This window comes from Fundulus heteroclitus, chromosome 9, assembly GCF_011125445.2.
Source record: "Fundulus heteroclitus isolate FHET01 chromosome 9, MU-UCD_Fhet_4.1, whole genome shotgun sequence".
NCBI lineage: Eukaryota > Metazoa > Chordata > Actinopteri > Cyprinodontiformes > Fundulidae > Fundulus > Fundulus heteroclitus.
In genome coordinates, this window is record NC_046369.1 from 8,300,020 (window position 1) to 8,312,204 (window position 12,185).

At 37.5% G+C, this 12,185-nt stretch overlaps 1 protein-coding gene across 1 annotated transcript; it reads left to right on the forward strand.

Moving 5' to 3' along the window:
• Window positions 1–446: 446 nt before the first annotated feature.
• On the forward strand, window positions 447–6,347 carry zgc:101100 (homeobox domain-containing protein). Its single transcript, XM_012881405.3, has 4 exons — window positions 447–622; window positions 2,024–2,202; window positions 2,806–2,981; window positions 5,562–6,347. The coding sequence occupies exons 2-4, from the start codon at window positions 2,031–2,033 to the stop codon at window positions 6,039–6,041; spliced, it is 828 nt and encodes a 275-aa protein (XP_012736859.2). The 5' UTR covers window positions 447–622; window positions 2,024–2,030; the 3' UTR covers window positions 6,042–6,347.
• The last annotated feature ends 5,838 nt before the right edge of the window (window positions 6,348–12,185 follow it).

The following is a 12,185-nucleotide window of genomic DNA, read 5'->3' on the forward strand; positions in this document are numbered from 1 at the left end:
TTATAATCTGGAGTTTTCCTTGGTTTTGGACCAATTTGCCGCTGTAGGATTTTAGGAAATTGCTCTCACTGGCCAGGGCTCAGATTAACTTCTCATTGTGACAGTTCATAGGCAAAATATGGTGGCGGTTAGCAAAACAAATCCCCCCCCCCCTCCCCCCAATCAGGAGGAGCAGGGGTTGGGGGGGGGGGGGGGGGCTGTCAGTAGACTGAGAAGGAGAGGACAATCAAAGGCTGTTATTTTAATCTGTCCTGCCTCGGAGATTAGCCCACCACATTGTTTTAATTGTTTTAACTGGGGAGCGAATGAAACGCTCTCTCATTGGGCGATTCTTGGCATAAATCTCTCAAGTTCAATAGTTTCAAAAAACTTGAGCTCCCAGCTGCCCCCCTCTCTTCCCTCATCCCACCTAATCCCAGCTAATACCTTCCTTTCCATTGGCTAATGGCTGAGGGGAGCCTGGGTAAAGGCATCTTAAATAGTCCAGGGTGAGAATGGTTTCAGGAAAGGAGATCCACGAAACTGCAGGAAAAGCAGCTGCTGGGGAGGATTTATTGAGGCCTAAATTGGACTAAAGATTCTTGGGGAAACTCACCTGAGCTGCACACGGTCTGGATCTCAGGTAATTAGAAAAATAAAATAAAAATGTGGTGTTGAACGGCGATTCAGTTATCAGGCTAAATCTGACAAAGCCATCATTACAACCACATTTATTTGAAGCACAGACCTCATTGGGATGAGGATTTTAAGTTTTTTTTTACATGAAAATAAGTTTTTAAAAGCAGTGTTTGAGCAAATTAAACCAGTTTAAGCAACAATAATAATGTAGATTTTGTGATCTGGGGAAAGATAAGGGCCAAAAGACTCATTATTGAAATGTAAAAAAAATCTTTTTTGTGATTAAAAATTTGTTCTTATAAGGTGGTTATTTTAATGTATTTGCTTAATTCGTTTTCTCTTTTGGTGATTAGCATCTTGCAACCTTTTTTGTGTTCCACTTTTTTGTTTCCATTATTTCTTTCTTTAAATATGAAAATTGTTTAAGGACTGCAGTACATCAGATTTTTTTTTTATTGTGATACAGTCACTTCATGCATGCTCAGTATGAGGGATTGCTGCAAAGCCATCAACAATACAGACGACTGTCCACTGTGGCTCTACGCTTCTTCAGGAGGAGTGAATGCTGCTTATTAAGACTTGATGCAATCTGCTGGGTTTCCTTAAATAGGAAACATTTTGACCAATCTGTATGATCTGATTGAATTTGACTTTGGAAAGTGCCTTGAGATGACATGTATCATGAAATGGCGCTATATAACTAAAGTCTAATTGAGAAAGAATTTAATGTTTCTGAAAACCCAAATTGCACTCTTCTTTCTTTACCATAACAGAAAATCTCCACCCCTCTCTGTGAGTTTTAGCATTTGACCTCCTAAAGATTTACCTCAGTTGAGGGAAGTTTAGGGACTTTAGAGTCCATCTTACCAGGCAGATATATTATTAATCAGAGCATGAATCTTTAAATACGATGTCCTATCATATTTTATGTCTATTGCAATATTGCACACACATAATTGTGATCAGGAATGCTAGTCTATATTTTCCGCACCTCTAAACTAAATTTGAGCGAGCATCCTCAAAGTATTCAAACAAGTTAAACTGGCATAAAGAAATTCATTATTATGGTTATAATTACAATAAACATTTCTGCTAATAAATGTATTTGTAAAAAATACTTTTGTTTTACTAATTTATGTAATTTTGATTTGATTTACAAAATTTTGTCTTATTTTTTTCCGGCAGCTGTTACCTATTTACTCATTAACATCTGGAGTTTGTCCTAATGACGACGATTTTAGCAAAAGAAAATCAACAATTGTTGCTTTGTCACATTGCTGCAAACTACCAATTTAAATACTTTGGTTTGCTTATGTGTTTTAGGAGTTTTTAAGTGTTGTTGGGGGGATTTAAGTCTGCAGTAAAGTTGCACATATCACGCAAATAACGTAGTCCGTTCATTTAGGTTGGTGATGAACTCCCTGAGTTTCTACGGGACCTCTGCCGGGGGCCTGTATCCCCTCCACGGGGCGAACTCCGTGCTGTTCGACCTCCGCCACCAGGTGGCGCAGCAGTACCAGGCGTACTCCGCTGCGGCCGCGGCCCCGGCGGCGCACACCTTCTCTGTGGCCGAGAGGCTTGCAGGTGGGTCAGCATGTAAAGACGAAAACAAGCATTTCAGCTTCTGAAAAAGCTCCACTCGAGGTTTCCAGTTTTCTTTTTAGTAGATTAAACAACCATTTGAAATCTGCTGTTTGTATTTACTGTATCTTTGTGGTTGAGATGTGTGTGAAAAAAAAATGAAATGTGACATAAAAACTGAAACAGGAAAAACTTGTAAAGGTGCAAATACCTTTCCATCATCACGGGTAGAAAAAAAAGGGGCACGTTCTCTGTGTGATCACTATAATAAAAAGGATCAGCCTATTGAGGAAAGCTTATTATATATATATATATATATATATATATATATATATATATATATATATATATATATATATATATATATATATATATATATGAAGATACACTGTAAATAACTGATGCACCTTTTCCAACTTTTGGCACCTTCTTCTGACTATTGATTGACTATTGAGCTGATGTGACAAGTGAATTTCTCCAATGTGAGATCAATAAAGCCTATATTATCTTATCTTATTATTATGACTGATAACAAAAAAAAAAAAATTATTATATAGCCTGGCAGACTGACTGACTGTTGGTTTTATATCCTGCTCGTCCTGTCAGAGCTGATCCTCGAGGCTCGCTATGGGAACCAGCAGAAGCAGCGACGCAGCCGCACTGCGTTCACCGTGTCGCAGCTGCAGGCCCTGGAAAAGGCCTTCCAGCAAACCCAGTACCCAGATGTCAGCATGAGGGAGAGGCTGGCCATGTGCATCAACCTGCCTGAGGCTCGCATTCAGGTGGCACCACCCGCCTCCGCCCATTGCATGACTCACATTAACCGCTCTGTGCAAAAGCCCTGATTCATCGCTCACTGCTTTACGTTTAGTTTCCTTAAGAAGTTGCACTTTGTTGAACTCTTTGATCATCAATTCTTAAGGCTCACAGGAAGTATTTCTTTTTTTATGTTTAGTACATGAAGATTTTTAAGATTTTTATAGGAAGGCTTTGGTTTTGATGTTTGTTGGACCTCTGATTTCTGGCCTAGGAATCATTCAGGCATAACAGTCTCCTTTACTAAAGAAAGACCCAATGTTGTCTCTACACTTAACGCTGAACAAAGCAGTTAACCCAACTTAAATGACTTAAAGGACAGTTATAGCAACACATTTTAATCTTTTTTTATTTGGTGGGATTTGTGAAAATACCAATACATGACAGCTTAACATCCTCAAAATAGTATTTTAGTTCCAACAAGTAGGTCCTTAAAGTCATATTAGCTCAGAACTTGTCACACAGATGATTAAACGGAGAATGAAGCATAATTAAATTCTTCATCAATAAAGACGCGACTTTCAGGGGCGGCTCTAGACAGGGGCCCACAGGGGCCAGTGCCCCTGTAGAAATGGTCCTGGCCCCTGTACAAAAGACATAAATTAAATAAACTTCTTACGATTATATGCATTGGTGAAGAAACCACACCTAATTTGTCACTTTTACCAATTTTATTGATTTTTAAACCTAACAAGGGTTTAAAAATCAAGGTGTTTTACTTTTAGCTTCAGCTGTATTGAGCTGGGATCACAGTTTTCATCTGCTAGATCAGGAATCTGAAACCTGCAGTACCAGAGCCACAAGTGGCTCACTTCATATTATTAAGCGATTAAATATTGCCCTGTTTTATGATTTCATTCATTTATGTGCCCCTGTGAAAAAAATACTGGCCCCACCTTGGCCCCCCTGGTAAATTTGGTCTAGAACCGCCACTGGTGACTTTCAGATGTTGTTCATCTGCTGTAGAACGTGTTCTTTAGGCCTGACAACCTTGTTTTGCTCTCTGCTTATCTGCTTTTTTTCGTTTTGCTGCACAATATGCTGCCATGGTCAGACACAAGGACTGGACTGAATAGAGTGAAAGAACAGCCAAAGTTCAAGAAAAACATCATAAAACAATCCATCAAGACCACTTTAAAGGATTCAAAGAAAGTCTGACTGATAAGGAAGCAAAGTGTAAAGAAATTAGTGGTTTGAAACTTTTGCATAAAACCATGAGGCCTGTTTTTAGTTGCATAGCTTTATCATTTTAGTAATAAGATTTAGTATGGTCCAGTATGAAATTCTTACTGCATGTGAGCAAAAACAGGTTTTAGTTGTTTAGTATTACCAACACAAGCGTAAAAAAGGGAAAAAAAATTACACGATCAAATTATTTTTACGTTAAACAGAGGAGCAACAATTGTTCCTGCTGCTACTGACAAAATATACAGATTCCTATCTGTATATTGTTGAACTCAGCATTTTTTAATTGTTCTGATTTTTAAAAAAAGACTGAAACAAAATATTAAATAAATGTAATCTTAACAATAATAATAACCTGTGCTTTGTCACTGTTCATTTATGTATAGTTATTCAGAAAAACTGGGATCTGATTTCCTCTGGGCAATCAGAGAGGAAGGGAGGTAGGAGTGAGTAGTGGGTACAGTGGGCAAGTAGAGCTAGATGTTGACTGATCAAAAAAATTAATAAAATTATGTAAGTTACATAAAATATTGCCAAGAGAGAGGAGGAAGAAAATAATTATAGAGATAGGTCCTGTCACGATTCTCAGGTGTTTGTTTGTTGATTTGTTTTTTTACGTTCCTGGAATGGTGCATCTTTCAGTTTTCTCATCATTTAGAGTTTATTTCTATTAGTAAGTAGATTATATTAGTTGATTTCATCTTTTTTCTGTTAGATCTCGGATCCCTTGTCTGCCTGTCTTCAGTCTTCCCCTTCATGTTCACCCGTTTCTTGTCTCGTTTAGTGTTGCTTATCCTCTAATAAAATATTCATCTCATCTTGCGGCTACCCAGCTCTTGTGTGCGTTTTGTTCCAGCAACCTTCTCACCATTCACGACGGGTCTGAGTACAAGGCCTTGAGGTACACCAAAAAAAAGTGGTGTACCTCTCAGTCCACAGAATATTTGCTGCTCAGAACAGCAAAACAGCTACAATTAATTAAATGTGAACAGATACTCCAAATTTAATTGGTTTATCTGGGCTATCTACAGTTGTCTCTTTAGCAGAAATGCTTCTCTTAGCTTGCCAGCTGTAGTTGTAAAAGAGCATTACCTTAACAAGGATAATGGCTTAGACTAATTCGGTTTCCACACTTGCAACCCCAGTTTTTCATGACTAGAAATATTTTCAGACTCCCGAATTTATTGCATTGTTTCAAACATTGGTGTTTTTTAAAAATGTTGCTTCTTGTTATACATTGATGCTAGCATCATGCCCATACCTAAATAGGATTAGTACTAGTTATGTAGGATTGCTTTCGTTATATATTTTATTTTTCTGAAATAATAATACTAATTGACTCTCTGCCATTTCTTGCATAGGTGTGGTTCAAAAACAGGAGGGCAAAGTTTCGTAAAGGCCAGAGAAGCTCCTCTCTCCTCAGAGATCCCTGTCTGGATGAAGCTCTGCAGAACAGCAAGACGGGACCGGAGGACGGGAAGACAGAAGACAAACAGGACATCATCACGTCCCACGCTGAAAGCCAAGTGTCTCCATGTTTCTCTCCTCCTTTCACTCCCTACGTGGACAAAAACAGGAATCCTAGCTCCAATGTGTCACGGTTTACACCTTCACTCCCCTCCCCTCCACTTTTCACCTTCGTTGCTGCAGAGCGTTTCTGTCCTCCGCCTCAGCAGCAGCTTCTGTCCATCGAGCGTCCACTCCCTCCGTCGTTCTGGCCCCTCATACAACAGCACATCTCCACCTCAGGGGATCCTTTATCTGCTACCAAAAATGGCCGCCTCTCACTTCAGACTGCTTGCCCCAGTAAAGTGGAGGGTCACCCTGACCGGGGCCTGTAACGGACTTAAATCCGTTACCTTCGGCCCTGGACTCTGAGACACAGTACGTGGCAGAAGAATCCCATGAAAGTTTTTTTTTTAAGAATTGGTCATGTTTCAACTAAAAACCTGTAAACTACTGGAGAAATTATACATGCTTCTCATAATTTCTTTTTTTTTTTTTTTTTTATAAAATGTGGAAAGTGTGATGTGCTATTGAAGGCACCAGTTTCCAGAACCATATCTTGCTGCAGCTAAACCTTCACACTGCAAAAACAGAGCTAAAAATAAGTCAAACTGTCTTGGAATTAGTGCATTTATCCTTGATTTGAGCAGCTAAATAATATTATTTGCCAATGGAATGAGTATTTTGACCCTTAAACTAAGATAATTAGACATACTGCACCTGAAATAAGATGATAGAGATGAGTTGTTCCTATTGCAATATTTGACTTAAAACCGTCTTACACTGTAAAAAGAGAACTAAAAATAAGTAACATTTTCTTGACATTAATGTATTTGCCCTTTATTTGAGCAGGTAAATAATATTATTTGCCAACGGAATGAGTATTTTGACCCCTAAACTAAGATAATTAGACATACTGCACCTGAAATAAGATGATAGAGATACGTTGTTCCTATTTTAAGTGCAAAAAATCTCATTCCATTGGCAAATTATCTTATTTACCTGCTCAAATCAAGGACAAATACACTAATTTCAATAATATTTGACTTATTTTTAGTTTTGTTTTTGCAGTGCAGGTCTTTTGGGACATGTTTCTACCAGCTGTAAACATCTAGAAACAGAAATCGGTGCCTTTTCCTTTGCAATAAAGCTGAAGCTCAGCAAGATTGGACGAAGAGCTTCAGGGAACATTTATTTTCAAATCCCGCAACAGATTTTTAGTTGGATTTAGCTCCGCCTGTATGTTTTGTGCCATTTTCATCCTGGAAAGTGAACCTTCACCCTAGTTTGAAGCTCCGGCCATCTTCCTATCAACGCTGACCTGCTGCCCTGTCCCAGCTGAAGAAAGGCGTCCCCTCAGCATGATGCTGCCGCCGCCAACGTGTTGAAATCAGCATGGTGTTTTCACAGAGATGTGGATGGTGGGTTTCCTGCCTCACATTTGGATCTAGGCCACAGAGATATGGCTTTTATTGTTGGGGTATCCATAAATGAGGCTTACAAGCACAAGCTACACTTTTTTATTATTTCTGCTTTGAAAACTGGATTACCTTTCCTTTCACTTCTCAGTTATACAATATTTTGTAATGTTGGTCCCTCACGTAAACCCCTCACACCACAAAAAACAATAAACAAAAAGGGAACTGGTTCGAGGGGGTTGCAAATTGTTGTATAAACAGACGGCAAGTTTCACTGCCTGCACTTCTGTCTTAGGGTATGTCCAAGTAAACCTGATGCTGTTTCAGAGCTCTTTTTTTTTTAAAGATAATTTGGATTAACATTTACACTTTAACCTGGGTACTGAGCCATTTCTATTGGAGTTTGGATAGAAACTGTTATCCAATCTTGTTTTGTTTTCATTCTATTCAACAACTGGAAATATTTCAGCTGTTAATATGGCTTCAAATGTAGTTGTAGACAGTAGATGTTCACATTTTCCTGAAAGAAATCCTTTTATGTGACTCAGCACAGCTGGATGAAGGCATGAAATTAAATAAATGCATCTTTTGTCTATTCGTTGTTGGGGTTTTTTCAAGCTTTTTGAGCATTAAAACTACTGACAGTATAACCCGCTTCAGGCTGCTGAAATATACATTTTTCTAATTGTTTTGATAGATTTGACTGAACATTTTGTGCACAGTTGACCCAATGGAAAATGAATGTAACATATCAATTTCGTCATGTGAATTTATACTAATCACTGTCATAATGATACAAAATAATCCCATAAATTATCCAGATATTGCAATAAACACTTGACTATGGGTTGTAGTAAAATGTGATGATTTGGGTATTCATCCGTCCATCATCCACTGGTAAATGTATGACGTATATGGTGTGCTTGAAAGTCATATTGAACAATAAGTTATAATGAACGTAATTCTACTTATGAGCCGTGTCACTGTATATATATATATATATATATATATATATATATATATATATATATATATATATATATATATATATATATATATATATATATATATATAAGAATGATCCTCCTTTTAGACGCTTGTACCCTGGATTTCCTTCTTTCAGGCATGATCCATATGTCTTGACCGGATGTGAAGGTTCGAATGTAGATGGACAAGTGTATTAAGAGCTACATATTTCAGCTTGGCTTTAGCTTTAGCACGATAGACCCGAGCAGAGCTTGAATTACAGAGGACCCGGATCAGCTACTCCACCTCATGAAGCAGAGAATCACCAAAGGAATTAAAGCCAAAGTCATGAATCGAATGTGTGTCTGCAAGAAAAGGGAATCTCACACAATTATCAATGGATCTGTTGATGCAAACAGGTCCATAAAACCAGAACAATTTATGTAATTCTCAAAACAGGCCCAAACTGTCTATTGGGCCCCCAAATCAAATATCTAGAGCGGTCAGAATTTATTTTCAGATTTTGATTGCTGCTACACTGTTGGATTTCCCTCTTTTAAGCTGCGTCTTCCACTAAACCAGACCGGATTCTCTGTCTCTGGTAAATAAATGTCTGATTTGGTTTTATTTTCCACCACTTGGCTCATGGCAAACTACTTCTTTCAACAGCCATTCCATTACGGAGGCCAGATTTGAGGAGTGCACATCTAATAGCTGTCGTGTCAACAGATTTCCACTTGAGCTTTGGATAGCTGCGGCTCCTCCAGAGTTACCATGGGCCTCTTGGCTGCTTCTCTGAACAACGCTCTCTTTGCTCGACCTGTCAGTTTAGAAGGGCGGCCAAGTCTTGGCAGGTTGCATGATGGATTGAACCATGCTCTTTCAGATATTCAAGCCTTTGAATACTGTTTTTTTTAAACTAACCCTACCTTAAGCTTCTCCACGACTTCCTCTCTGCTGTGTTCCTTGGTCTTTATGATGCTGTTTTTTTTTTTATTCCACTTTTGTTCTCTAACAAAGCTCTCAGTCCTCCACAGAACAGCTACACGTATACTGGGTTAGTTGAACTAGATTTTTATTTTGGAGTGTCAGAATAAAGCGGGTTGAATAGAAATGTATGTCACTTTTTAAAAACATAAGTTGATTATTTTGTAACTTTAATTTTGTTTTTAGTTAAACAATACACAGCTATTTGATGTAAAACCAAGAGCAATGCAACATATTTTTTTCAGATTTAGCTAACAGGTGGCATTCTGTATTAACATGACAAAGCGAGTAGGTAGAATTGTGTTCTAAATGGAAAACTTTCACACATATGTGAACAAAACAATTCATGTTGGGATTTAGGCCTCGGGTCAAACTGAAAATACATTTTATGCTTACTGCTCTACCACATTTTTTCCCATGATGCTGTGAAATGTTGTTCAGTTATTCCAACTTAGATAACGGTCATGGCATCATTTTAAACAGACAGCTTGCGAATTAAGCTTCACTATTATGAAAACTTTTTTTTTTTTCCTCGTCCGTTCATAGTGCTTTGAAGCGTGGCATTAATACTTGCCTACAGAAGTCAACCAGTTTAGGGCAGCTCCTACGCATTTCGGATGTTCTGTGGTATTCACCAAACCAGTTGAGTTGGATTTGTTGCGTATCGCCGCGCCGAGTGACGCTGCGCAGCAGAGGGAGGCTTAAACGGACCACAGTGAAATCATACCGACACTGAAGTTGGCGTCCGATTTGGTGCTTCCTAATCGGACGACACGGTAAAGGGCCATTTCACCACTTTAAAGGACTCTGGATGACCTTCAATTAGCTTAGGCTCAGAACCTAAACAATTTAAGATGGTCAGATATGGACTGAACAGCTCTACACTGTATACAGAATATTTAAAATGCGGTTTAAGGTTCTTAAAATCTTTATTATAATTTAGAAAACAAAACACGTGTTTTACTATAACAATGGGGTGGAACAATACATCGATCCACACCAACATCTCGATTAAATGACTTACGATCTAATTGATGCAAGAATAAAATATCAATCCATATCGTCGTTTTAAAATGCACCTTTATTTTGGAATACAGGCTTCTGGTTCACCTACATGTGAATCCAAGCTTTAACAAACCCTATATTCTATTCTATATTCTATAAAGTTTGGAACTCCACGCTACTCCAGACATTTTAAATAGAGAAAGCATCCTGGATGAGAAGCGAAACGTCTTCATCTTCAGAATAGAAGTCCAGTTGTTGTTGTTTGTTTTGTCTGTTTTTGTTTTTTGTGTCTGTCCTGTGTGTATATAGTTTGCTCTGTAATGAACTGGAGGCTGTCCAGGGTGTACCCAGGGTCGACCCCCTGCACAGATAAAAGTGTCCATAGACAATGCATGGATGCCTGGGTAATCCTTCACAAGACACAGACTCTATGTGAATCCCAAATTATATTTTAAAGAGTCTACGAACAGTATGGATTAAGGTATTTTAGATTTTGGTCTTAAGAGCATGAAAAATGGTCCTATCTTCTTTAAAGATGCTATCCATCAGTGTATTTTCTTTCACAAACAATTGAAGAATGACTTAAAACCACAGATGGGTAAATAAGACTAGATTTCCACAGCCGGATTTTATCAAAAAAAATAAAAGAGCACATTGAAGAAAACAAATGCTAATAATCCTCTGTGGGCATTTGGGTGGATGACATCACAAGAGACCCATGATCAATTTAAACAGGTGGTATTTGTAAGCATAATGGTGGACGATGTGGAGATTGATTCGCAAATAATGACCAAGATAATGCCTTTAAAATGATTTTTCTATTTAATAGAATGCCAAATTCTACTTGTATCACCTTAAATAGGTATAAAGGTAAAATACTTTTGATGGAGATAGTATAATCTTAACTGCAGGTCCATGCAGGACAGGGCTAATAGATAGTATTATTTTCATTAGAACTCTTTTTGCATGGCAATTATTGTCACCAGCTCTGCTGGAAACATTGTTGGGACTTTCTAACACACCATATACGTCATACAAAAACTTCCCCAAAATGATTGCAATACAGTTGCATCATAATTCAAAGGAACTAAATTAAAAAAGTTTATTTATTCCAGCAACACGACTCAAAAAGCAAAACTCATTTATCGTATACTTTTAATAAACAAACAGTGATAGATGGTGAACATGTATTTGTTACTTTTGATGGTTGTGGCCTAGAACTACTGGTGAAAAAAAATATATCATATTAAAGAAGATCAATAAAAAGATTTGTTGATTCAGAAATTTTATTGGTCTACTAGAAAGTATGAAATACAGATTGAGAACCAAACTTTTGAAGGAGCTTTACTTCACAATATTCTCAAGGCTGTGGTTATCTCTACACTTCCCATTGACTTGCTCAGATACTGCACACTGTGAACAGCCAGCTTCTTTAGCAATGACCTTTTGAGGCTTACCCTTCTTGTTAGTTGGAAAACTGTCAAGTCAGCAGTTGTCATGTCACAATTATATTCGGCATAACATGACAATAGCACAAAATTTGCTTTAGTTTTGTGAAAAACTGAATTTTTTTTCATTAAGCCAAAATTAAGCAAATATGTCCTGAGATAAACTGTATCACTGTTTGTGTGAAGGATCCATGTAGTTAGGTCTGGGCGATATGGACCAGATAATAATATCTCAATATTTTTAGGCTGATTGTTAATATTTATATCGATATGGTTTTACTTTTCATAAAGTAATCATAAAACAGCATCTCTAAAACAAAGCTTTATGCCAAATCTCCAACCAAACAGCTATAGATAAATATGAGAAATGTCTGAAAAACAACCTACTGAAATACATAAAAGTATAATTATAACGTAAGATAGACCATCTCAATATAAATTATTTAGTCTTACATCTCTTTTGAAAGAATCTCGATATTTTAAAAATCTCGATATAGCCAGCCCTAGGTGTATGAGTTTCACATTTTGAATTAAATTAGTAAAGTAATTTGTGTGTTCAATGATCTGATGATCTAATTTGCAAAGATGCAACCTTATAGGTCTTTGACGATGAAATCTGACCCTTCTAGTTTGCCGTGTTCTCTTCAGCGTTATA